This window comes from Salvelinus fontinalis, chromosome 18, assembly GCF_029448725.1.
Source record: "Salvelinus fontinalis isolate EN_2023a chromosome 18, ASM2944872v1, whole genome shotgun sequence".
Taxonomy (NCBI): domain Eukaryota; kingdom Metazoa; phylum Chordata; class Actinopteri; order Salmoniformes; family Salmonidae; genus Salvelinus; species Salvelinus fontinalis.
In genome coordinates this window covers 22,253,593-22,279,584 of record NC_074682.1, presented here as the reverse complement: position 1 = coordinate 22,279,584, position 25,992 = coordinate 22,253,593, and the positions used below count along the sequence as shown (strand labels likewise).

Genomic DNA, 25,992 nt, shown 5'->3' with positions numbered 1-25,992 from the left:
TATCATGGCATTGTCTAATGTCCTCTCTAGGGCGTTCCTAATTTGCAGGGTGTTGCTTAGGGCACTATCCTAAGTTGATAACTACATGATAAGTCTACAGCTGCAAGGCACCAGCTTCGGGCAGTCTACAGGGATGACCTATGGACCTCTGTGGTGAAACTGGTGAGTACATTAGGGTCAAAGGCCTCAGGGTAAATGTTCAATTTTACCCAGGCTGACGTTTTGCTCGGCTCCTTAAGTGATCCCAGCATAAATTCGAATTGGATGTTCCATTGTACATTATGCTTACACAAGGGAAGAAAATCAAGTATCCTGGCAGACTTCAACTTGTTCAGAACGAGTCTGACGTCATCAGATAATTTTTAGATCAATTCCTGGAGGTCAGTCAGACATGGTGTCGAGGGAGTCTGTAGTGGTTTTACTACAACTCACTGTGTCTTCCCCTAATGCTAGCTGCAACGCAGTCATCCATTACTGATAACAGAACAACATAAATTGTATCTTGGAAGTCTACACATTCTAGTTATCAGATTCACATGGAATTGTTGTGCAATTTAAGTGTTTAAATATTAAACTATTTGTGAAAACATTAAATGTAATTTTAAGTAAACTATCCTCACTCAGTGGCCACGCTAAAGTGAACAGACATTGGTTGAGAACTATGAGACACGCCCTTCTCTCCCCCACTACAAAAGCCCGTTGATGGAAGTCAGGACGGATGTCCATATGTTTAAAAGGGCTAATTTCAACGTGGAGGTGATGATCACCATACTGGAAGGATGAATTTCTACTAGACCAGCCAGAATTCAGTGCGAGCTGATTATGGCAAAATGGTATGAACTTTGAACTCTTATTCACTAAAGAAGAAGCGATACATCCTAGTCAAGTTACCAGCTGCAGCTGTAAACGTACATGGCCTAGGAAAGGACAGACAATTCTATGAGAAGACAGGGTACTTCAATGTATCCGCTCTACAACACAACACCAGAAAGATTCTGCAAAGGACAAGGGCGATCTCTGCTGGGCAAACCAGTCTTCCATCTTCGACCCATCTATCGAAGTGCAGCTCAGTGTAAATAAATATCTTGCATTTTCCTTTTCCGAATGGGTGGTTATTAGAATGCATAACATTCTGTATTCATGGTAGCAAGGTCCGATAGAGACCCAATCACCCATTGTCCCTCAGTCTTCCTGCTCTTTCATTCAAACCCAACCCCCTTTCTTTGTGTAACCAGCCGTCATATCGGTTTTGTCCGCTAGGGACTTTTTCTTTTATGACATGATTAGTAATCGATGTATGATCAATCCTGTGTATATGTAATTCTGTGTGATTATTTAGGTATTTAGTAAGTAAATAATTAAGCCAATTTTTGTATTGCTGATTCAACTTGTTAGCCAGGGTTCGTGAAGAATTTTACAATGCTCAGATGAGACTGAATAAGGTGATGATTAATAATTGACTGCTATTGATGTAAATATAAATAGATCTTTAAGAGTTTATTCAGAAGACAGCAGCTCTATAAACACTCTTCTGTGGTGCCCCAAGTTATTAATGAGTTAATTGTTGCATGGTTTAATTCAATCACGTAATCAAATGTTCGGTAATTGATTTGATAAAATAGCCTGTCATATAATTTAATCAGTCAGAGACACGACAATGTGTTTTTCATGTAACATATCATAGGTCTAATATGCTACATATGCTATTATATTTGGTTATGTTATGTAAAATACTAATGAATCATTGTGTAATCTTGCAGACATTGATTCAGCTTGATCTAACTTTACTAAAGGAGTACGAAGAACGAGTGACTTTGACTTTGGCTTTATTCATTCTTTCTCACAGTTTACACAAACTGTAGGAATGCAGAATTGACATAATCCAACATTGCATACAAAATAGCACGATAAAACACTTAGAATACATAACACATGGCAAACATAATACAAACACTTAAATAGATAATAGGCTACAGAACATTTCTTCGCTTTATGGGAAAACTAACAAAATATTTAAAAAAAGATGACTTTGAATACTTTTAAGTGCTACAACGAGTTATTTAGCCTATCTACAGCTCCTGCCGACACAGTTAAGTTTAACTTCTCAATGAGTGCACTGCGGGGTGTTTTGGGAAACGGGTGTGACATCTTCGGCCGTTACCTTCAGATGCATCATTAAAACATGGTAAACCTAAGTTCCATCACAATTGGAAAACAGCCCTGGTCCGTTCAATGTACATGTGTAACGCTCTTACCAGACACACAGCATGTAACCTCCCACCGCTGCTCCTCAGAAGCAAACCAAGGAAGCGAAAAGGGAAAAAGATCAAAAGCTTTGCAGGACATAGTCACAACCGTAGGGTCTATGGCCGCATTAGAACACAATGTCACCTTAGAGTCGCCAAGGGCGACCTTCATACAGGAGGGTTGAACGAATAATGCATGGAGATCTCCCAAACTTTCAGCTGAGGCCAAAGCCACGAGCAGGGTGGTCTTGTAAGAGAGGATATTGGACATGCAGTATTGAGAGAGAGTGAGAGAACAAAGCACTAGACTTGGCCAAACTCCTAATCCCCAAAATGGGAGTGTTAAACAATATCTCTACTTTTGAGAATGTGGGAATGGTCCGTGGACACTTAAGGATGAATGTGTTTCATTTGGTGATCTCATTAAGGTCAGGAAACACACATAACGGTATCTCTTAAAGTGTACATTTCCCAGCTGTCAGGTTTACATCTAAATATTGTGAAACGTATGTAATTAAACATGAAACTATTTGTGAAAAGATGCAATGTGATGTTAACCTTCTAAATGAGAGTATGGATTTTCATATCAAGATTAACTAGTCAGTGGCCACACCCACGTGAGCATAGACATTACATCGGCATCATGGAACCACCCTTTTCTACTGAATTGTATAAAACCACCTGTGACGAAATGTACATTTCATGCCAAAGAGACCCACAGTAAGACAGACGTCTTAAATGGTTAAGACCACACAAATCACGGTGTAAGCTAAGGCTGCAAATGGTTAAACGCTGAGACTATCGATCACTACAGAATAAGAGCAAATCTTAGATGTATAATTACTAGTCTGCAGCAAGAAATTACATAAGTCTAGAACTAGAATACCGACAACCACCGAAGCATGTATTCTATTAGAGCATTTCCGAATGGTACTCTGAAGTAGACATTCTAACCACCTACAACCATGGAAGACATCGTGACTTCTGGAAAAGTGAACCAGAGACTCTGATGAACCATGCAGGACAATCAAGGATTCCAACAGAGAAGACAACAACGACATACGGGTGTAAATATATAAATTGCAATTATTCTCGAATGAGCGGCAGTTCATTTGCAAAGGATTAGCATTTCAATTAATATAATTATAGACTGTGTGTAGTGAATCCATTTGGTCTTTTCCGCTCTTTCTCAGTCCCCACCCTTTCCCTTTGTCTACCAAGCCGTCATATCGGCTTAGCCCACTAGGGACTTTTCTATTATTGTTAGTAACCAATATCTACTGTTTGTTTGTTATGTATTTCTGTGATTATTTAGTTAGTAAATAAATTATTAAGCCAATTTGTATATTGCTGATTCATTATGGAAACTAGGGTTCGTGCAGATAACCAAACATTTTACGACGTTCAGATGAGACTGATGGAAGGTAAAGCATAATTGATGTGACAGGTAGCCTAGTCATTAGAGTGTTGGGCCAGTAACTGGAAGGTTGCTAGATCAAATCCCTGAGCTGACAAGGTAAAAATCTGTCGTTCTGCCCCCGAACAAGGCAGTTAACCCACTGTTCCTTGGCTGTCATTGTAAATAAGAATTTGTTCTTAACTGACTTCCCTGGTTAAATGACTGAAATGTAAGAGATCTATAGATCTTTTAAATTTTGTATTATTATTTATTACAAAAAACACAAGGAAGGGGCAACATTAAAGTATTAGAACATGAAGGAGTAACAATACATTGTAAATAAGAATTTGTTCTTAACTGACTTGCCTACTTAAATAAAGGTACAAAACATATACATATACAAACAATAAGTTTGCTGACGACACGACAGTTGTAGGCCTGATCACAGCCTATAGGGAGAAGGTCAGACATCTAGCAGTGTGGTGCAAGGACACCACCTCTCCCTCAACATCAGCAAGACAAGGAGCTGATCGTAGACTATAGGAAACAGATGACCGAGCACGCTCCCATTCACAATGATGGGCTGTAGTGGAGAGCTTCAAGTTCCTTGGTGTCCACATTACTAAGGATCTATTATGGTCCACACACACCAACACAGTTGTGAAGAGGTCACTACAACAACCTCTACACCCTCAGGAGGCTGAAATGATTTGACATGGGCCCTCATATCCTCAAAAAGTTCTACAGCTACACCATTGATAGCATCTTAACTGGTTCATCACCGCTTGGCATAGCAACTGCTTGGCATTCGATCGCAAGGTGCTACAGAAGGTAGTGCGTACAGCCCAGTACATCACTTGGGTCAAGCTCCCTACCATCCAAGATCTCTATACCATAAAAGACTTCAGTCACCGAAGTCATATACTGTTCTCTCTGCGACCACATGGCAAGCAGGAACCAACAGGACCCTGAGCAGATTCTACCTCCAGGCCATAAGACTGCTAAATAGTGCCTCCCGAGTGGCACAGTGGTCTAAGGTACTGCATCGCAGTGCTAGCTGTGCCACTAGAGATCCTGGTTTGAGACCAGCCGCGACCGGGAGACCCATGACCCACAATTGTCCCAGTGTTGTCTGGGTTAGGGAAGGGTTTGGCCAGTGGGGATGTCCTTGTCCCAACGCGCTCTAGCGACTCCTGTGGTGGGCCGGGTGCATGCACGCTGACACGTTTGTCAGGTGTACGGTGTTTCCTCCGACACATTGGTGTGGCTGGCTCCGGGTTAAGCTGGCATTGTGTCAAGAAGCAGTGTGGCTTGGTTGGGTCTTGTTTTGGAGGATGCATAGCTCTCGACCTTCACCTCTCCCGAGTCCGTACAAGAGTTGCAGCAATGAGACAAGACTGTAACTACCAATTGGATACCACAAAATTAGGGAGAAATAGTTAGTCCAGGTAGCTATTTGGTTAACTATTCAACTATCTGCATTGACCCTTTTTGCACATTTTATTTTTTCTCATCACATACGCTGCTGCTCCTGTTTATTATCTATCCTGTTGCCTAGTCACTATAATCTTAGATATACACTACCGTTCAAAAGTTTGTCGTCACTTAGAAATGTCCTTGTTTTCCATGAAAACATACATGAAATTAGTGGCGAAATGTAGTCAAGACGTTGACAAGGTTATAAAGTTAGTTGAAATAATAATTGTGTACTTCAAGTTTTGCATTCGTCAAAGAATCTTCAATTTGCAGCAATTACAGCCTTGCAGACCCTTGGCATTCTAGTTGTCAATTTGTTGAGGTAATCTGAAGAGATTTCCCCCATGCTTCGAGGGCATCATCCCACAAGTTGGATTGGCTTGATGGGCGCTCCCACAACAGCTCAATAGGGTTGAGATCCGGTGACTGTGCTGGGCACTCCATTATAGACAGAATACCAGCTGACTGCTTCTTCCCTAAATAGTTCTTGCATTGTTTGGAGCTGGGCTTTGGGTCATTGTCCTGTTGTAGGAGGAAATTGGCTCCAATTAAGTGCTGTCCACAGGGTATGGCATGGCCTTGCAAAATGGAGTGATAGACTTCCTTCTTCAAGATCCCTTTTACCCTGTACAAATCTCCCACTTTACCACCACCAAAGCACGTTGCACATTGCCTCCACCATGCTTGACAGATGGCGTCAAGCACTCCTCCAGCATCTTTCAATTTTTTCTGCTTCTCACGAATGTTCTGCTTTGTGATCCGAACACCTCAAACTGTTCATAACCCTTTTTTCCAATCTTCCTCTGTCCAGTGTCTGTGTTCTTTTGCCCATGTTAATCTTTTATTTTTATTGGCCAGTCTGAGATATGGCTTTTTCTTTGCAACTCTGCCTAGAAGGCCAGCATCCCGGAGTTGCTTCTTCATTGTTGACGTTGAGAATGGTGATTTGCGAGTACTATTTAATGAAGCTGCCAGTTGAGGACTTGTGAGGCGTCTGTTTCTCAAACTCTCAAACTAGACACTCTAATGTACTTGTCCTCTTGCTCAGTTCTGCACCGGGGCCTCCAACTCCTCTTTCTATTCTGATTAGAGCCAGTTTGTGCTGTTCTGTGAAGGGACTAGTACACAGCGCTGTACGAGATCTTCAGTTTCTTGGCAATTTCTCGCATGGAATAGCCTTCATTTCTCAGAATAAGAATAGACTGACAAGTTTCAGGAGAAAGGTCTTTGTTTCTGTCTATTTTGAGCCTGTAATCGAACCCACAAATGCTGATGATCCAAATACTCAACTAGTCTAAAGAAGGCCAGTTTTATTGCTTCTTTAATCAGCACAACAGTTTTCAGCTGTGCTAACATAATTCCAAAAGGGTTTTCTAATGATCAATTAGCCTTTTAAAATGATAAACTTGGATTAGCGAACACAACGTGCCATTGGAACACAGGAGTGATGGTTGCTGATAAATGGGCCTCTGTACGCCTACGTAGATATTCCATTAAAAAATCTGCCGTTTCCAGCTACAATGGTCATTTACAACATTAACAATGTCTGCACTGTATTTCTGATCAATTTGATGTTATATTAATGACCAAAAAATTTGCTTTTCTTTCAAAAACAAGGACATTTCAATGTGACCCCAATCTTTTGAGCGGTAGTGTATGTACATATTAAAATCAACAAACTACATTTTAAGTGCGAATAGGCATCCGTCTGAGGTCAAAAAAGAAAGGAAATTCACGAGCACCACAATGCCTCTTCCACACATGCTCTACAACGGTTTTCCAGCACACAGCTTGGTCTACTACAGTAGCTATGTTGGCATTGTACTTCAAACTACAGTATGTGTGGGCAGGTTGATTAGGATTCAAACCTTCTCAAACAGCCTAATTCATACTCTTAGAGGAGGTGCTTCTACAATAATTCCTCGGCGTACACATCACTTACAAACTGAAATGGTCCACCCACACAGAAACGGTCATAATAAGATCCTTTTTGGTCAGTCGGTGCCCAACATAACAACAGGTGGTGGTTTGTTGGACACAGTAGCTCAGATAGATAGAGCCTTTCTGCATTCCTGATTTCTGTAACTATTAGCTTACCTGTGTAATATTGACAGAAGCTATATTCTGTTTGTACTTGTATTTATTTTTGCAATAAAGATGGTGAAGCAACAACAATACACATTTACAGTAGGCCTACGTCTAAAAATACATACAGCCAAATTATATATGTATATACTGTATTGTTTAAACACAGTCAGTATCTGTTAACATGAAGAGACAAAATTGTATGTCACTCTTCTCAGGATATTGAATGAATCCATATCTGGCCAAATGATATTTGTCTATAAGACACATCTGTATTCAGAATTTGTCAGAATATGGTGCATATCCACAAAACTCAAAATATGCATTGGAAATGATATGTATTCTGTATAATATCAAAACGTGTCATCTAAAGATATCCCCTGATAGGGACCCATTTCGATAGCTCCATGTGATCCGACCACGGACCCAGATCCATAATGTTAGCACACACAAGCGATGGAGCTCTTCAATATGCTGTCAATATGCCGTGCTTCTACACCTGCATTGCTTGCTGTTTGGGGTTTTAGGCTGGGTTTCTGTACAGCACTTCGAGATATTAGCTGATGTACGAAGGGCAATATAAAATAAACTTGATTTGATTTGATTCATAAACGCAGGCAGGAAATGGCCTTCATTATCTTCCTTCCAGTGGATTTTATGTGGCATTCAAAGCTAATTTGTTTTGTAGATAATAACAATTAATCCATAGAGGCTGCCAGGAGGCTTTAAAGAATCTATGGTCAAATGCTTGAAGTGCTTTAATTGTCTCTCATGCTGATTTCTCTGCATTTTTAGACACTACAAGAACACTGTGTTAGCCTTCCCATTATACTGCCACTCACACTTTGAGAATCTAACAGACTACCTGTTGGTGTTGTTGTTGGGGTCCCCAAGAGACTCATACGATACATTATCATCATAATGCTCTTTCTGTTTCAGACATTTTAAACTGCAGCTGCAGTATCTGCTTTACATGTAAGACAGGCACACCTAGTGAAATGACTACAGGTTCTGGAAAGGATGAGAAGATAATGTAGAAACAAAATAAAATGTCTGCTAACACATTGGTGAAAACCTTTTATTTGAATATTTCAAACATCAAATGAATGTCAAGCAACATAAATATGTTTAGTAAGAAAAAGCTATATCAACTCATTGGAACTGATTACATGGATACTCAATAGTCTTTATGCAGTTATGTTGGGCATCGGTCAACGGACATAATCTCAGTCTGAAATTTACAGAGACTACATACCGTAGGTGCAAGCAAATAAAGCAATCAATAACAGCTAGAAAACAATGCAATTCCTGAAAAAATCACCAAGCAATACATTCGGGTTTTGCTGTTGTTCACAGAAAGGCAATAAATATTGATTTACACGAAATTACATACAATTTCTAAGTCGAAGGACAGCTGTGCTACATATGTACATTCAATTATTTGACAAGGAGAAATACACATGGGGAAGTGTTGACATACACAATAAATTAAGGGGCAGGAGTAAGTGGTTATGAATACATAACTGCAGTTCACATAAGTCAATATCACAAAGGTTAATATGGGATAATCAATCATTAGAGTTAATTATCAAGTGCAACCAAGTCTCTCATTTACATACCCCTAAATCAGTTGTTTTCAGATAAATCTTTATGCTATGAGGATTTGTGCTGCTTCAATAACAAGTTCACATATCACCTCATGAAATATTTACTTATCCAATTGTGCACAACGTATCATCTGCTTATTAGTCAAATCCACCTCCTAACAGAGGGCATCATATCCACTACACATTAAACTAGACATGGGACCAAGTCACAATTTAGGAAGTCCTAAGCAAGTCTCTAGTCTTATCCTTCAGAGTCTCAAGTCAAGTTTCAAGTAATAATGGGCAAATCTCAAATCTCAAGTTCCAGAGATCAGGTCAAGTCACAAGTCCCTAATTTGGGGGTTTGAGTCAATAGTTCAAGGGATACTTCAGGATTTTGGTAATGAGGCATTGTATCTACTTCCCCAGAGTCAGATGAACTTGTGGAGACCATTTGTATATCTTTGCGTGCAGTTTGAAGGAAGTTGCTAACTAGCGTCATAGATATATAAAAACAAATTGCTGGCACTAGTGCAATTGCTAACTAGCATTTAGCAGATACCAATTGACTTCCAGTCATTGTGCTAATGCTAGCTAGCATTGGCTCACAAAACTACCTCTAACTTACTTCCTACTGGAAAATGGTATCCACGAGTTCATGTGACTCTGGGAGGTAGATTGCCAAAATACCAAAGTATCAATTTTTTTTCTTTCTTTTTTTCTTTTTTTAATTTTATCCCCTTTTCTCGTGGTATCCAATCGCTAGTAATTACTATCTTGTCTCATCGCTACAACTCCCGTACGGGCTCGGGAGAGACGAAGGTCGAAAGCCATGCGTCCTCCGAAGCACAACCCAACCTAGCCGCACTGCTTCTTTAACACAGCGCTCCTCCAACCCGGAAGCCAGCCGCACCAATGTGTCGGAGGAAACACCGTGTACCTGTCCCCCTTGGTTAGCGCGCACTGCGCCCGGCCCGCCACAGGAGTCGCTGGAGCGTGATGAGACAAGGATATCCCTACCGGTCAAACCCACCCTAACCCGGACGACGCTAGCCAATTGTGCGTCGCCCCACGGACCTCACGGTCGCGGCCGGCTGCGACAGAGCCTGGGCGCGAACCCAGAGACTCTGGTGGCGCAGTTAGCACTGCGATGCAGTGCCCTAGACCACTGCGCCACCCGGGAGGCCCCAAAGTATCTATTTTTATACCAATTTTATACCAATTTGTTTTATACCAATTTCAAAGCAATTTTTTAAATCAGGATATTTACTGTTTTCCTTACGCAAGACCTACTAGTACAGTACATAGGCCTACATATTAAACTTCACAGATCATGAACTTAATGTTTTTTGTATCATCATTACTAATAGAAAGACCATCCAAATGAGGATGTACAGCTACTGTTGATAGTACAACTACAGTTTGACTTACATTATGAAATCTCCAATTACAATAAAGTGTTGTTGTTTTTCCCCTACCCACTGTATGCACATTGAGAGATCTGTGGATGGCTGAGAATAAACATTCACAGAAACTCAAGCTCAGAGCTCATATTTTCAAGCGACAAGCATTGAAAATATAGGACAGCGCTCTATTTTTCCCCTTGCCTTTCCGCACTTGTTGGTGCATCTATAAAGGGTCATATCTTTCTCCTGGATCCACCTGGTCAGTCTATGTCATGAAAATAGCTTTTGTACGCTCAGTGTATGTTCACGGTGTAATAACAGAATTTAACAGGAAATTAAGTGTTTTTTCTTTTTGTCAAGTCTAAGTGGCAAAATAGTAGTACTGGAGTCCAAGTCACGTGATTCGAGTCTACATCGCTGCATTAAATATTAAACAAAATTAGAAAGCCGTAGCAGTGAAGTCAGAGTCTACCACGCAAGAATGTTTACTTGTCAGTGTTGTGATCTCTGTGTTCCCAGTTGGAGATAACAGGGGAGTGAGGGAGTTGTGGTCACTGGGCCTGGCCTGGATTTTAGGAACTGGGCCCGAGGGGACCAGCAGGATCTTGGCGGAGGGTGTGGAGTCTTTTCCAGCAGTGGTGTCTTCTGTATGGGTGCAGACGAGATCCCAGAAGCATTCCCGGAAGCGTGTGGAGAGCAGGTTATAGATAACGGGGTTGACTGCAGAGCTGAGGTAGAAGAGGATGCCTGAAAGGAGGTGCACACACTGGTACACAGCTTGGTTGAGGTCTGTCCAGACAGACCACTGCATGATGCAGCTCCACAGGAGCCGGTCAATGTGGAAAGGTGCCCAGCAGATGGCAAACACCAGCACGACCACAGCTACATTACAACAGACAGTGAAAATAGGAGTAAGACAGTAAGGGGGAAGCGAGACATAGAGGAAGGATGAATTAAGTGATGTGTAGAGAGAGAGAAAAGGGGGCAACAACAGTCAGGGTGGGAATCCTTTTCACTGTTCCCTGCAAAACTTGGTCCTCGAGAAACTGAGACAATGTAGGGCTAGGGCTGGCACAATTAACGTGTAATCGTGTAACCGATGACTATGGATGAAAGCTGTCATGAAATAAAATAACAGTCATAAATGTAAAAAAAGAAAAGGGTTTGCTTTTTGTTTTTGGAGAATTAATCGCTGATTGAAAACTGGACGGCTGGGAATTTGTGCGGTTGAGTTGAGCAAGTTAGGTCTCCCAAAAATATTATCAGTTAGAGGTTTGATGATACTTCCAACTAGGCACACTACATAATTTCAACGTGGAAATGTGGGTAATATTTGGTTGAGACATTGATCAATGAGATTTCAACCTTTAGTCATCCATTCAAAAAGTCAACCAGAAGTTTGTTGAATTCCCAATGTGTTCGATATGAGGTCCTAAACATAATTTCAATATGAGGTCCTAAACATAATTTCAATATGAGGTCCTAAACATAATTTCAATATGAGGTCCTAAACATAATTTCAATATGAGGTCCTAAACATAGCATGAAAGTGCATCCTTGTAGCTGTGTGGTCAAAATGTTTGCCTTTGGGTAAGTTGAGCCAATGGTTGGGCAAGTAGAGCAAATGTATGTGTTTTCTTCCCAGGTGTAATGCAAGGCATTATCTCTGGGTTATGAAGTACAGTAACAACAATGCCTGGTCTATGTTTAAAGTGTTTTAAAAAAGTGCAATAATTCAGTAAAGAAACAGTTCAACTTACTCCATACCCGGGATTAAGTTGTGACAAGAGACCATGTTTTATGGACAAGCTATGTTTTCAAAACTGCAATGTTTACTTGAATTCTGATTATTTCCAGGGATACACAACATCCTGAAATATACGTAGGCATCTTTGTTAGAAAGAATACTAGATTTCCTTTGACAGAGTGATGCTGATTATAAGAAATGGCGGAACTTATCCCACTCTCCCCTACTAAGAAATATTGTATGATAAAATATATATTTGTATATTATTATTGTGCCTCAGAGAAAGAGATTTTGTTCAACAAGTATTTTTATTTTATTTTTTTATTTTTTTATTTTAATCTAGGGGTCAAAATTATTGGCACCCCTGTTTTCAATACCTTTCAATACCTTATCTTGCTATCAGGGGCATCAGTTGGGTATGGTAGGGTATGGCAGTTGCCAAACCCTACCTCAAGACCAAAAATGTAAAGTTAGCAAAAAAAAGTAGATTCAAATCATTCAATCTCAATTAAAATGCAATTTCAGATTAGCATATTAATTGGTTGGCTTTAGGATCATGCGGAGCATCGCTCAGAGAGCAGCTGCCAGCCTGCTGCCCTTTTCTCTTACTTTTAGAAAGCAGAGACAGTGCCAATTTGCTTTGCCGGTCAGCCTTTTAGGCAGTGTGCCCATTGCTTTGAATGAATGTAATGTTGGCATTTGAGCTCGGCCTTGTAATCCTTGTTGTAATCTGATAGCCACAGGTTAGTTGAATTGGGAGGTGGGGGAGCCCTCCTTTTTGGTTACCATTTGAAACCAAAATATATTTTATTGCTATTAAAATATAGGTTGTGTTAGCTGTAGGTCTTTCATTAATTTTCCCAGTAGGCGAGTGAAATGATGGTTTCATGTATTGGTATGGAAATAAACACAACTTAACACCTTGCTATTTAGAGTATTTCCCCAAAATACATGTCCTGTTTTTGGCTTCAAAGACAATAACAATTGTCGGCAATAAATGTGCATTGTCATACAGTGACAGAATGATAATTGAGATAATGCAAATCATTAATAACTTCATATTTGGGGTGAATGTTGTTACCCTCCTGCTGTAGGCCTTCATCATCATTCTCTGTCTGCATCTCTAATCCTTACCTGTAGCCTACCTGCCTCTGGTATAATCAATTTCCACCTCTCACTATCAGACTTGCTTAATCATTTCCCTGAATTAAAATGAGATCATCTAACAGATCTTGCTGGCCAACCCACTTTGCCATATCCTACTTTTAGCTGAACTGACACCACTGTGTGTAAGGATAACGGCACTGAGCGAGAATACATTGGGAGGGATCTTAGACCATTCAGATTCTTAATTTCCTTTGTCTGGGCTTATGGGGTGCCCTCTTCAACTCAAACCATAGGCTCCCAATGGGGCTCAAGTTTGGAGACTAAGTTGGCCATTGCACAATGTTGATTTTGTGGTCAATTAACCATTCTTTGTAGATGTTGATACGTGCTTGGGGTTATTGTCTTGAAGGAAGATCCAAGTTTCAGTCTCCTGGCAGAGGCAACAAGGTTTTTGGCTAAAATGTCCTGATACTGGGTAAAGTTCATGATGCCATTGACCTGAACAAGTTCCCCAGGACCAGTGGACGAAAATAGACCCATAACATCAAAGATCCACCACCATAATTTACAATAGGTATGGGGTTTCACATATGATTCCTCTTTTCAACGTTAGACCCACCACTGGAGTATGTGGCCAAAGAGCTCTATTTTCATGTCATCCAACAAATGTAAACGCCTGGATTTTGCTAAACGGCATTGGTGCTTGGATTGGAGCCAGTGCTAATGGTCAGATGACATGAAAATAGAGCTCTTTGGCCACGTCCACCAGTGGTGAGCATACAATATACCTCAATATAGTTCAGTATTGGTATTATTCATTTTATACAGACTTTTTTGCTCTTCTTTATCAAGGGTGCCAATAATTTTGGACCTGACTGTATATTTGGACGCGAGCTAAAATCCAGTTAGAATACAACAAAAAGTACATTGTGTGTGTTCTTATTGCTTTGGCTGAACTGCTTTCAGTGATTTGTGAAAATCTGTGATTTTAGTTGAAAACGTCCCCTTCCCATGTGGTCCAATGCCGCCAGGAGCGGAGGAGAGGAGAAAATGTGAGTCATAAATTATGTGTTTTTTGTTGTTCTTTTTGCTATTCAAAAGATTATAACGGTGACCGCGGTCACTTGGCTGACCAATTTTTGTGGAACGAACAGCTGACTGAAGACGGGACAGCCGAGCATTCGAGCGGTTGAGTTTGTTTCCGTGGTAACATGGACTCATTACAACGTGATGAAACTTTGTTGCACCTTCCTGAACAAGCAAGGTGTTGTAGCAAACAAGTCATTGGTTGCCTAGGCAATGCCCCGCTTCCTGCAGCAGCAGCACATACCTTATCACAGAGTAACGTTTCACTGTGGTTACGTGGGTCGTACTGGGGTACAGATGTAAAAATCCCTCCCTCAATATTTTTTTTCAGTTGAAAGTCTAAGTTATGTTTACCATAGTAGTGATGCTTGTGACTGTGACAATGGTTAGACATGGAAATGGGATGCAGAACTCACCAAGCATCTTGGTGACTTGTCTCCTGCGCACTCGCTCCACATGGATTACCCAGCTGATGTTAGTACTACAGTTCTTCCTCATCGTCCCCCGGGAGAGGTGTCGCTCCCTGCCCAGCTTGATGCCAATCCCCAGGTACAGCCCGCTGATCACCGTCACAGGAACAATGTAGAAGCATGCGGTGGTGATAAGAATCACCAGGTTGTAGATCCACGGGGAACCTATCAAACTGCATATGGCTGACTCTGCCACCTTCTCCGGGAGATTCAAGTAGTAGATGCCATGCAAGGAGGTGTTAGGGATGGCACAAACCAGGGACAGCACCCATACAGCACTGATGACATGCTTGGCATGCTTGTTGGTGGCAACATAGCGTGTTTTTAGTGGATGGACCACTGCGATATACCTCTCCACACTCAGCACTGTCACATTGAGGATGGAGGCGAAGCAGACAGTCTCGAAGAGGAAAATCTTGAAGTAGCAGACTCCCTCTCCGAAGGGGAAGGGGTAGTTCTGACACAGGTCGTAGATCTCCAGGGGCATCCCGAAGAAGAGCACCAGGAGGTCTGACACAGCCAGGCTGAACAGGTACAGGTTGGTGGGGGTGCACATCTTCTTGTGTTTGGATATCACTGTGCATGTGAGCAGGTTGCCAGACACGCCCAGGAGGAAGATGAGCAGGTAAACCAGGGAGATAGGGAGAAAGACGGGGGAGCGCTTCGGCCCTAGGACTTCCAGTAGTTTGTCCTCAATGGACTTGGTTCCAGTGTCATTTCCTGTAACATTTAGAAACGTGATGTTACAGAACATGCCATGCTGTTCTGAGATGTTGGAAAGAGAATCCAGGCAGTACTTCTCCATTTCAGAGTAGGGGCTTGTAGTAAGTGGGAGTAGAGAGGACAGGATCACTGGTAATGTCGGCACATCGTTTGCATATGTCTGAGAGACTTCATTCCATACAGATAGAAATACATCACCTAGAGAAACACAGCAACCATTTATATTACAGTATAATACTTTCTGCTAAATAATTTCTTGCTAGTAATCCTAATTCTACATGAGGTGATGTAAAATCTTTCAAATGATGACAGACATCTCAGTAAAGCCTCACAAGAGATTTCTGTTTTGCATGATTGTCTTGACTTAAAGCCATAAATTCAATTACATTTTTAATTACATTCTGGGAGTGGTGGAAAAAGTACTCAATTGTCATCCTTGAGTAAAAGTAAAGATACCTTAATAGAAAATGACTAAATTAAAAGTGAAATTGACCCAGTAAAATACTAACTGAGTAAAAGTATTTGGTTTTAAATATACTTAAGTAGCAAAAGTAAATGTAATTGCTAAAATATACTTACATAGCAAAAGTATAAGTACACATAATTTCAAATTCCTTATATTAAGCAAAGCAGATGGCCACATTTTCTAACATTATTTATGGATAGCCAGGTGCAAGCTCCAACTCTCAGACATATCATTTACAAACGAAGCATGTGTTTAGTGAGTCTGCCAGATCATAGGCATTAGGGATTACCAGGGATGTTCTCTTGATAAGTGTGTGAATTAGACACTTTTTAAGTACTTTGGGTGTCAGGGAAAATGTATTGATAATTTTCTTTAGGAATGTAGTGAAGTAATATAAAAATATTAATAGTAAAGCACAGATACCCTAAAAAAAACTACTGAAGTAGTACTTTAAACTATTTTTACACAACTGTATTCTGGCCATTATTATGAGCCGTCCTCCCTTCAGCAGCCTCCACTGGTGTGGAATAACTTGACTGGCCTGCACAGAGCCCTGACCTCAACCCCATCAAACACCTTTGTGATGAATTGGAATGCCGACTGCGAGCCAGGCCTAATCACCCAACATCAGTGCCCGACCTTACTAATGCTCTTGTGGCTGAATTGAAGCAAGTCCCCGCAGAAATGTTCCAGTACCTAGTGGAAAGCCTTCCCATAAGAATGGAGGCTGTTATAGCAGCAAAGAGGGATTCAACTCCATACTAATGCCCATGATTTTGGAATGAGATGTTCGACGAGCAGGTGCCTACATACTGTTGGTCATGTAGTGTATGTGAAGGATGTTAGCTAATTAAAATAAAAAGCATTCTTCATTGTATCTTTTTGCTTACTTCTTGAACTTAATTCGAAATAATGGTTCTTAATTGTCGGCTCAGAAAAAGCAACCAACTTTGTTCAAGACTACCATTACTGTATAATGTAATTTGAGAAATGTTTGTAGCTCAGTAGAATTTTAACACTCACCTTTGATGCCTGTTCAGAGCTGCTAAAGATTGCTCTCAGAGAAAATGAAATCCCTCTTCAAAAAGTCTGGACATGCTTTTAAGAAATTGCAGGTGGTGAATGGAAATGAGATAAGTCATCCCCTGCAAGAAAACTTGACTGAAGGCGTCGATAAGGAGGTGCGCCTGTAGGAGAACAGCTCCTTGGGTACCTGAAGCAAAGGGGCTGACGTACGCAGCACGTGATAGAGAGAGAGATAGAGAGAGAGAGGAGGGAGGGTGTTCAGTGGGTGTTTGTAGCCATACTTTTTGTTTATTCATTTACTTACGCAACCGTGTATGTATGCTACATGTGCCTCTTACCAGACAGGTAATTTGAGAACATGTTGTCATTTATGAATGTGCTAATGATGACACCTGCTAACAACATTGGCACTGTGCAGTGGCAGCATGCCTGAAGAGAGGTCAACCGTTGTGACCTAAAATGGTTTGGTAACAACACTTGAAAATGTTTTGCAGTACAAAGAAACATAAAAACACATAATGCCTTATGTAGCCTAGACTAAATGCCCTTCAAGTTGGCTAAAGTGTTCTCCTATGGAGAACTTGCAGCATTTAAGAATCAAATACTTTACCTCATGATGAAAAAAACACTTTAAAAGGTATTTGCACTTTGAGTAAGTGGTTTTACAGAATGTCATTCTGTGTTTATGGACATCATTTGTGCTTTTCTCCATTTACATCCGATGGACCATCCTGTACCTTTGGACCATTTAAGACATGTCAGTGCCCGTTGGTGGTGCATTAATTAATCACAATTTAATGTAATCACTGCTCCATTTCTGAGATTTTATAAGATGCAGTGTTTTGAGAGATTTCTCGTTACAAGTATGCCTTTAGTCAAGTCTCTCAGAGAGCACTTTAGCTTTATGCCCATGTGTCACGACACATGCCTCTCCTTGTTCGGGTGGTGCTCGGCGGTCGACGTCACCGGTCTTCTAGCCATCATTGATCCATTTTTCATTTTCCATTGGTTTTGTCTCGTCTTCCTACACACCTGGTTTCAATCCCATTCATTACCTGTTGTGTATTTAACCCTCTGTTTCCCATCATGTCTTTGTCAGAGATTGTTTTATGTTCAGTGTCGTGTTTTGTTTTGTATTTGGTGCGCGACGGGTCCTCGTACACAATTTGTTTCATTTGTATTTATGGTTTTGGAGTTATGTTTTATTAAATTACTCCATTTTACCAAGTTTAATTCTTCTGCGCCTGACTTCCCTGCCACCTATACACACGAATTGTGACAGAATCTCTGACCAACAATGAAGTCAGCAGGAGAAGGTACCCCGGCCATGGAGGTGGAGGAGCGCATCATGGAACATACAGAGATGATTTACAAACTGAGCGCTGCCGTAGATCGCGTTGTCCAGAATATGGACCGCTGGGAGACACAGGGAGTTTTCCGAGTGCCTCCACCAGCACAAACGGGGTCTTCCCTGAACGCCCTTTTCCCACCTGAACCTAGCAGGATCCAGTTATCCATGCCACAGGCATACGACGAAGATGCTGCCGGCTGCCAGGGGTTCCTCCTCCACCCAGCTCCATCGGACCGTGAGAAGAGTTTCGCCCTCGTCTCGTGCCTCACCGGGAAAGCCCTGGAGTGGGCCAGCGCTGTGTGTGGAGGGGGAGATGCAGCGTTGGACGATTTTGAGGAGTTCACCCGCTGTTTCCGGACAGTATTCGACCACCCACCTGAGGGCAGTGTGTTGGGTGAGTGCCTCTACCAACTAAGGCAGGAGACGAGGAGCGCCCAGGAGTTTGCACTGGAGTTTAGGACCCTGGCTGCCGGAGCTTGATGGAGCAACCGGGCCTTGATCGACCATTACTACTGTAGTCTATGTGAGGATGTCCGTAGGGAGCTGGCTTGCAGAGACACCACCCTCACTTTTGTCCAGCTGGTGGACCTGTCCATCCGGCTGGACAACCTGCTGGCTACTCGCGGACGTCCAGATCGGGGTTTGGATGTTCCATCCTCCTGCACACCATCTCCGATACCTATGGAGCTGGGAGGTGCGGTGCACAGGGAGAATGGAGGGGGTTCCCGCTCGTGCACCATATGTGGCCACAGAGGTCACACTGCTGATCGGTGCCGGGTTGGTTCCTCTGGGTATCGAGGTGGCAGGCAGGGCACTCTGGCGTCACCCCAGGTGAGTTGGCACCATACTCATCCAGCCCTCTGTTGCACATATGTTTGTCTCTGTTACCTTTCCTGAATTTTCCCCGCGTTCCCAGCATATTGCGCTAGTAGATTCAGGCGCGGCTGGGAATTTCATTAACAAAGGATTAGCTCATAGTTTAGGGATCCCCATTGTTCCTGTGAATATGCCTTTCCCCGTTCATGCTTCAGATAGTCGACCATTAGGGTCAGGGTTTATCAGGGAGGCCACCGCTCCTTTGAGTATGGTAACGCAGGGGGTCACAAGGAAAAGATTAGTCTTTTTCTTATTGATTCTCCTGCGTATTCTGTGGTGCTGGGCCTACCCTGGTTAGCTTGTCATAACCCTACTGTTTCGTGGCCACAGAGGGCTCTCACGGGGTGGTCGCGAGAGTGTTCAGGTAGGTGTTTAGGGGTTTCCGTTGGTGCTACTACGGTGGACAGTCCAGACCAGGTCTCCACCGTGCGCATTCCCCCAGAATATGCCGATTTGGCTCTCGCCTTCTGTAAAAAGAAGGCGACTCAATTACCACCCCATCGACGGAGGGATTGTGCGATAGATCTCCTGGTAGACGCTGCACTTCCCAGGAGTCACGTGTATCCCCTGTCGCAAGCGGAGACGGTGGCTATGGAGACATATGTCTCTGAATCCCTGTGTCAGGGGTACATTCAGCCCTCCATTTCACCCGTCTCCTCGAGTTTCTTTTTTGTGAAGAAGGATGGAGGTTTGCGCCCGCGCATTGATTATCGAGGTCTCAATAAAATCACAGTGAGGTATAGTTACCCGCTACCTCATATCGCTACGGCGATTGAGTCAATGCACGGGGCGCGCTTCTTCACTAAACTGGATCTCAGGAGTGCGTTCAATCTGGTGCATATTAAGAAGGGAGACGAGTGGAAGACGGCATTTAGTACCACCTCAGGGCATTATGAGTACCTAGTCATGCCGTATGGGTTGATGAATGCTCCATCAGTTTTCCAATCATTTGTAGACAAGATTTTCAGAGACCTGCACGGGCAGGGTGTAGTGGTGTATATCGATGACATTCTGATATACTCCGCTACACGCACCGAGCATGTGTCCCTGGTGCGCAAAGTGCTTGGTCGCCTGTTGGAGCATGACCTTTACATCAAGGCTGAGAAATGCTTGTTCTTCCAACAGTCCGTCTCCTTCCTAGGGCATCGGATTTCCACGTCAGGGGTGGAGATGGAGAGTGATCGCATTGCAGCCATGCGTAATTGGCCGACTCCCACCACGGTAAAGGAGGTGCAGCGATTCTTAGGGTTTGCCAACTACCGGAGAGTTATCCGGGGTTTTGGTCAGGTTGCTGCTCCCATTACCTCACTGCTAAAGGGGGACCCGGTGCGCTTGCAGTGGTCAGCTGAGGCGAACAGGGCTTTAAGGCACCTGAAGGCTCTGTTTACCTCGGTTGCTGTGTTGGCTCATCCGGATCCCTCTTTGCCATTCATAGTGGAGGTGGACGCATCCGAAGCTGGGATAGGAGCAGTGCTCTCTCAGCGCTCGGGTACGCCACCGAAGCTCCGCCCCTGTGCTTTCTTTTCGAAGAAGCTCAGCCCGGCGGAGCGACACTATGATGTGGGGAACCGGGAGCTGTTAGCTGTTGTCAAGGCTTTGAATGCGTGGAGACATTGGCTTGAGGGGGCTAAACACCCTTTTCTCATCTGGACTGACCATTGCAATCTGGATTACATCTGGGAAGCGAGGAGACTGAATCCTAGTCAGGCAAGGTGGGCCATGTTTTTCACCCGTTTTGTGTTTACCCTCTCTTACAGACCAGGCTCCCAGAATGTGAAGGCAGACGCACTGTCCCGGCTGTATGACACCGAGGAGCAGTTCATGGATCCCACTCCCATACTCCCAGCCTCTTGTTTGGTGGCGCCGGTAGTGTGGGAGCTGGACGCGGACATTGAGCGGGCGTCACGTGCAGAGCCCTCTCCCCCTCAGTGTTCAGCTGGGCGTCTGTACGTTCCGTCTGCTGTTCATGACCGACTGATCTATTGGGCCCACACGTCACCCTCCTCTGGTCATCCTGGGATAGGTCGGACGGTGCGCTGTCTTGATGGGAGGTACTGGTGGCCCACTTTAGCTAAGGACGTGAGGATTTATGTTTCCTCCTGCTCAGTGTGCGCCCAGAGCAAGGCTCCTAGACACCTGCCCAGAGGTAAGTTACAACACTTATCCGTTCCACAACGACCGTGGTCACACCTGTAGGTGGATTTCTTAACTGATCTTCCACCTTCACAGGGTAACACCACAATCCTGGTCGTTGTGGATCATTTTTCTAAGTCCTGTCGTCTCCTCCCTTTGCCCGGGTCTCCTTACGGCCTTACAAACTGTGGAGGCTCTATTTACACATGTCTTCCGGCACTATGGGGTGCCTGAGGATATAGTGTCTGATCGGGGTTCATGTCAAGGGTCTGGAAGGCGTTCATGGAACGTCTGGGGGTCTCGGTCAGTCTTACCTCAGGTTTTCACCCCGAGAATAATGGGCAGGTGGAGAGAGTTAACCAGGATGTGGGTAGGTTTCTGCGTTCTTATTGCCAGGACCGGCCGGAGGAGTGGGCAAAATTCGTGCCCTCGGCAGAGATGGCCCAGAACTCACTACGCCACTCCTCCACTAACCTTTCTCCCTTTCAATATGTATTAGTGTATCAGCCGGTTCTGGCTCCATGGCATCAGAGTCAGACCGAAGCTCCTGCGGTTGACAATTGGTTCCGGCGAGCGGAGGAAACCTTCGAGGCCGCCCACGTTCACCTCCAGCGCGCCATACTGCGCCAGAAAGTTGGCGCAGACCATCACCGCAGTGAGGCCCCGGTGTTCGCACCAGGGGACAGGGTCTGGCTCTCGACCCGAAACCTGCCCCTCTGCCGGGAAGCTGGGTCTGCGGTTTGTGGGGCCGTTTAAAGTCCTGAGGAGAGTGAACGAGGTATGTTATAGGTTACAGCTACCCACTAATTACCGTATTAACCACTTGTTCCATGTGTCTCTCCTCCGGCCAGTGGTGGCTGGCCCGCTCCAGGAGGCTGAAGTGCGGGATGTTCCTCTGCCACCTCTGGACATCGAGGGGGTCCCGGCGTACTCCGTTCGATCCCTTTTGGATTCGAGAGGTCGGGCGAGGGGCCTTCAGTACCTCGTGGACTGGGAGTGGTACGGTCCGGAGGAGAGAAGCTGGGTTCCGGTGGAGGACGTGTTAGATGCTTCCATGCTCCGAGAATTCCACCGTCTGCATCCGGATCTACCTGAGCCTCGCCCTCCGGGTCACCCCCCAAGGCCGGTCTCGACGCGCTGCTGAAGCCGCGCATCAGGGGGGGGGTACTGTCACGACTTCTGCCGAAGTCAATGCCTCTCCTTGTTCGGGTGGTGCTCGGCGGTTGACGTCACCGGTCTTCTAGCCATCATTGATCCATTTTTCATTTTCAATTGGTTTTGTCTCGTCTTCCTACACACCTGGTTTCAATCCCATTCATTACCTGTTGTGTATTTAACCCTCTGTTTTCCATCATGTCTTTGTCAGAAATTGTTTTATGTTCAGTGTCGTGTTTTGTATTTGGTGCGCGACGGGTCCTCGTACCCAACTTGTTTCATTTGTATTTATGGTTTTGGAGTTATGTTTTATTAAATTACTCCATTTTACCAAGTTTAATTCTCCTGAGCCTGACTTCCCTGCCACCTATACACACGAATTGTGACACCATGTCATATCTGTGGCAACAGGAGTTACATGGTGTTTTCTTGCCAATGGCCTTAATCACGCTGTCTGGTTTTCTGTGGGGAGAGTTGGTTTGGGGTGTACAAAGCCAGTATGTACACTGCATGCACAGTACCGGTCAAAAGTTTGGACACACCACCTCATTCAAGGGTTTTTCTTTATTTCTACTATTTTCTACATTGTAGAATAATAGTGAAGACATCAACAATGAAATAACACATATGGAATCATGTAGTAACCAAAACAGTGTTAAACAAATCAAAATATATTTGAGATTCTTCAAATAGCCACCCTTTGCCTTGATGACAGCTTTGCACACTCTCCAGATGCAAAATCAACTACATAAGACAGTTCTGATCAACAACTCAACCTTTGTTTTGGCTTGCTTAAGACAAATGCATCCTGAATATGTTATTGAATGGTGCATGAATCCTGTTTGTCTTCTACCCTGTTTCAATTATATGTTTTGCTGTTCAGGTTATCTTCAGGTCAGGTCCCAACTTCCTTGGGTGTTTCGGCGCTGCTTACTGTGCCCTCTGCAGGGTGTGGTTATCAGGTCGATCAGGCCTGAGCCAAGTGGCTTCTCCATCTTCAGACACAGCCACCGCAGATCATCTTTCACTGAGCTGCTCTTATTCCCAGAAACCTCTGTGCCCTTCACAGTGATTGACCTGGGGCACCTGTCATAAGAGACATCTTGACCCATCTTCCACTTTGAAGCACTTAACTTCTCTGCGCTACGGATCCCTTTTACGGGATCATTTTCCTAAACGACCGCTGAATTGCAGGGTGCAAAATATTACTAAAAATATTTATAATCATGCAATCACAAATGAAATATACCAAAACACAGCTTAGCTTGTTGTTAATCCACCTATTGTGTCAGATTTTGAAAATATGCTTTGCAACAAAAGCAATCTAAGCTTTTGTGAGTGTATCAATCAATGCTAGAACAGTTAGCCTTATATTAGCTTGGTTAGCTTGGTCACGAAAGTCAGAAAAGCAATAAAATGTATCGCTTACCTTTGGATGTTTGCACTCACGAGACTCCCAGTTACACAACAAATGTTCTTTTTGCTCGATAAATATTACTTTTATAACATTATGTTCAGAAAACCAAAGCCTCGTTCCGTTCGACGAAAATTCCAAAAAGTATCCGTAATGGTCATAGAAACATGTCAAATGTTTTTTATAATCCTCGGGTTGTTTTTAACAAACATAATCGATAATATTTCAACCGGACCGTAACCTACTCAATAAGGGAGAAAAAGAAAATGGAGCGCTACCCTCTCGCGCGCAGGAACTAATCTAAGGACACCTGACTACTTTTGAAAAATCGCGCTCATTTTTCAAAATAAAAGCCTGAAACTATGTCTAAAGCCTGAGGAAGCCATTGGAAAAGGAATCTGGTTGATACTCCTTTAAATGGAAGAAAGACTGGCCAGGAAACACAGATTAAAAAATGTATATATATCACTTCCGGGTTAGATTTTCTCAGGTTTTCCCCGGCAGAATCAGTTTTGTTATACTCACAGACAATATTTTGACAGTTTTGGAAACTTTGGAGTGTTTTCTATCCTAATCTGTAAATGATATGCATATTCTACGATCTGGACCTGAGAAATAGTCCGTTTACCTTGGGAACGTTATTTAAAAAATAAAAAATATCTGACCCCTAGCGTCAAGAGGTTAACCTTCCATCCCTTGTCCATGCACTACAGGCGCTATAGAGGGTAGTGCATACGGCTAGTACATCACTGTGGCTGAGCTCCCTGTCATCTAAGACCTCTATACGAGGCTGTGTCTGACACGACTTCCACCGAAGTCGGGTCCTCTCCTTGTTCGGGCGGCGCTCGGCGTCGCAGGTTTTCTAGCCATCATCGATCCACTTTTCATTTTCCATTTGTTTTGTCTTGTTTTCCTCACACCTAGTTTCAATCCACTCAATCACTTGTGTATTTAACCCTCTGTTCCCCCCATGTCTTTGTGTGGGATTGTTTATTGTTTCATGTATGCGCACGTTAGACTGGTTGCGCTGGGTTATGTCAACCCGTATTGTATTTCGTGTTCGTTGTACCGTGTGGTTTTGGTTCGCCTAAATAAAAGATACCCAATATCTGCTCTCCTGCGCCTGACTCCCTTACGGCCATTTACGCATACCTTAGTGTCAGAGGAAAGCCTGGAGAATTGTCAAAGACTCTAGCCACCTGAGTCATAGACTGTTCACTCTGCTACTGCACGGCAAGCAGTGCCAGAGCACCAAGTCTGGGACCCCAGGCCATAAGACTGCTGAACAGTTAAGCAAATGGCTACCCTGACTATTGCATTTACCTTTTTTTACACTGACTCTATGCACGCACACACACACACATAATACACACACACACACATGCAAATTGATGCCACACACACACACTCTTCACAAAATCTGCTACTCAGTTTATTATCTATCCTGATTGCCTAGTCACGTTTAACCCTACCTACATGTATATATTACATCAACTACCTAGTATCCCTGCACATTGACTCGGTACTGATACTCCTTGTATATAGCCTCAATATTTGTATTTAATGTGCTACTGTTTTCTTTTTTTATTTTACTTCTTAACTCTGGATTGTTGGGAAAAAGGCACGTAAGTAAGCATTTTACAGTAAAGTCTACACCTTTTGTATTAAAAGCATGTGACAAATGCATCTTTATTTTATTTGATAACGTCCTTGGGGAAGACGATGTCAGCTCTTATTTCCCAGTCCCTTGCTGTTTCCAGTAAGACAAACTCATGAGAGCCTGCTGAATTGTTTTTACTTTTTTATTTATTTAACCTTTATTTAACTAGGCAAGTCAGTTAATAACAAATTCTTATTTTACAATAACGGCCTACCCCGGCCAAACCCTCCCCTAACCCGGACAACGCTGGGACAATTGTGCGCCGCCCTATGGGACTCCCGATCACGGACGGTTGTGATACAGCCCGGGATCAAACCAGAGTCTGTAGTGACGCCTCCAGCACCGAGATGCAGTGCCTAAGAACGCTGTGCCACTCTGGAATCCAAAAAAAGTAGAGGAAGACGGTGTGTCACTGCCACAAATGTGAGGTGACACACAGATACACACATACATGTGACTGGTTTAAAGTTATAAAACCCTTGCAAGGTTAAACCTTTCTATGCGTCTTTCATTTTCATACTGTATATGTGAGGTAGTATCTGCCTGTTCTGATTGCATTATTTGCACTGGCATATGATAG

The 25,992-nt window shown here is 43.3% G+C and overlaps 1 protein-coding gene across 1 annotated transcript; it reads right to left on the bottom strand.

The window, feature by feature from the left end:
• Positions 1-9,514: 9,514 nt before the first annotated feature.
• LOC129815965 (neuromedin-U receptor 2-like) lies at positions 9,515-15,507 on the bottom strand. The gene is made up of 2 exons (XM_055870174.1): positions 14,555-15,507; positions 9,515-11,080 (listed from the first exon to the last, which is right to left on the bottom strand). Exons 1-2 carry the CDS (start codon positions 15,411-15,413, stop codon positions 10,638-10,640), a joined length of 1,302 nt encoding a protein of 433 aa, XP_055726149.1. The 5' UTR covers positions 15,414-15,507; the 3' UTR covers positions 9,515-10,637.
• Positions 15,508-25,992: the final 10,485 nt, after the last annotated feature.

Coding starts and splice junctions, on each gene's coding strand:
- LOC129815965 (XM_055870174.1), bottom strand. CDS start 15,413: ATGGAGAAGTACTGCCTGGATTCTCTTTCCAACATCTCAGAACAGCAT. Junction 11,081..14,554: donor ACAAGTCACCAAGATGCTTG/GTGAGTTCTGCA, acceptor GTTGTAATGTAG/CTGTGGTCGTGCTGGTGTTT.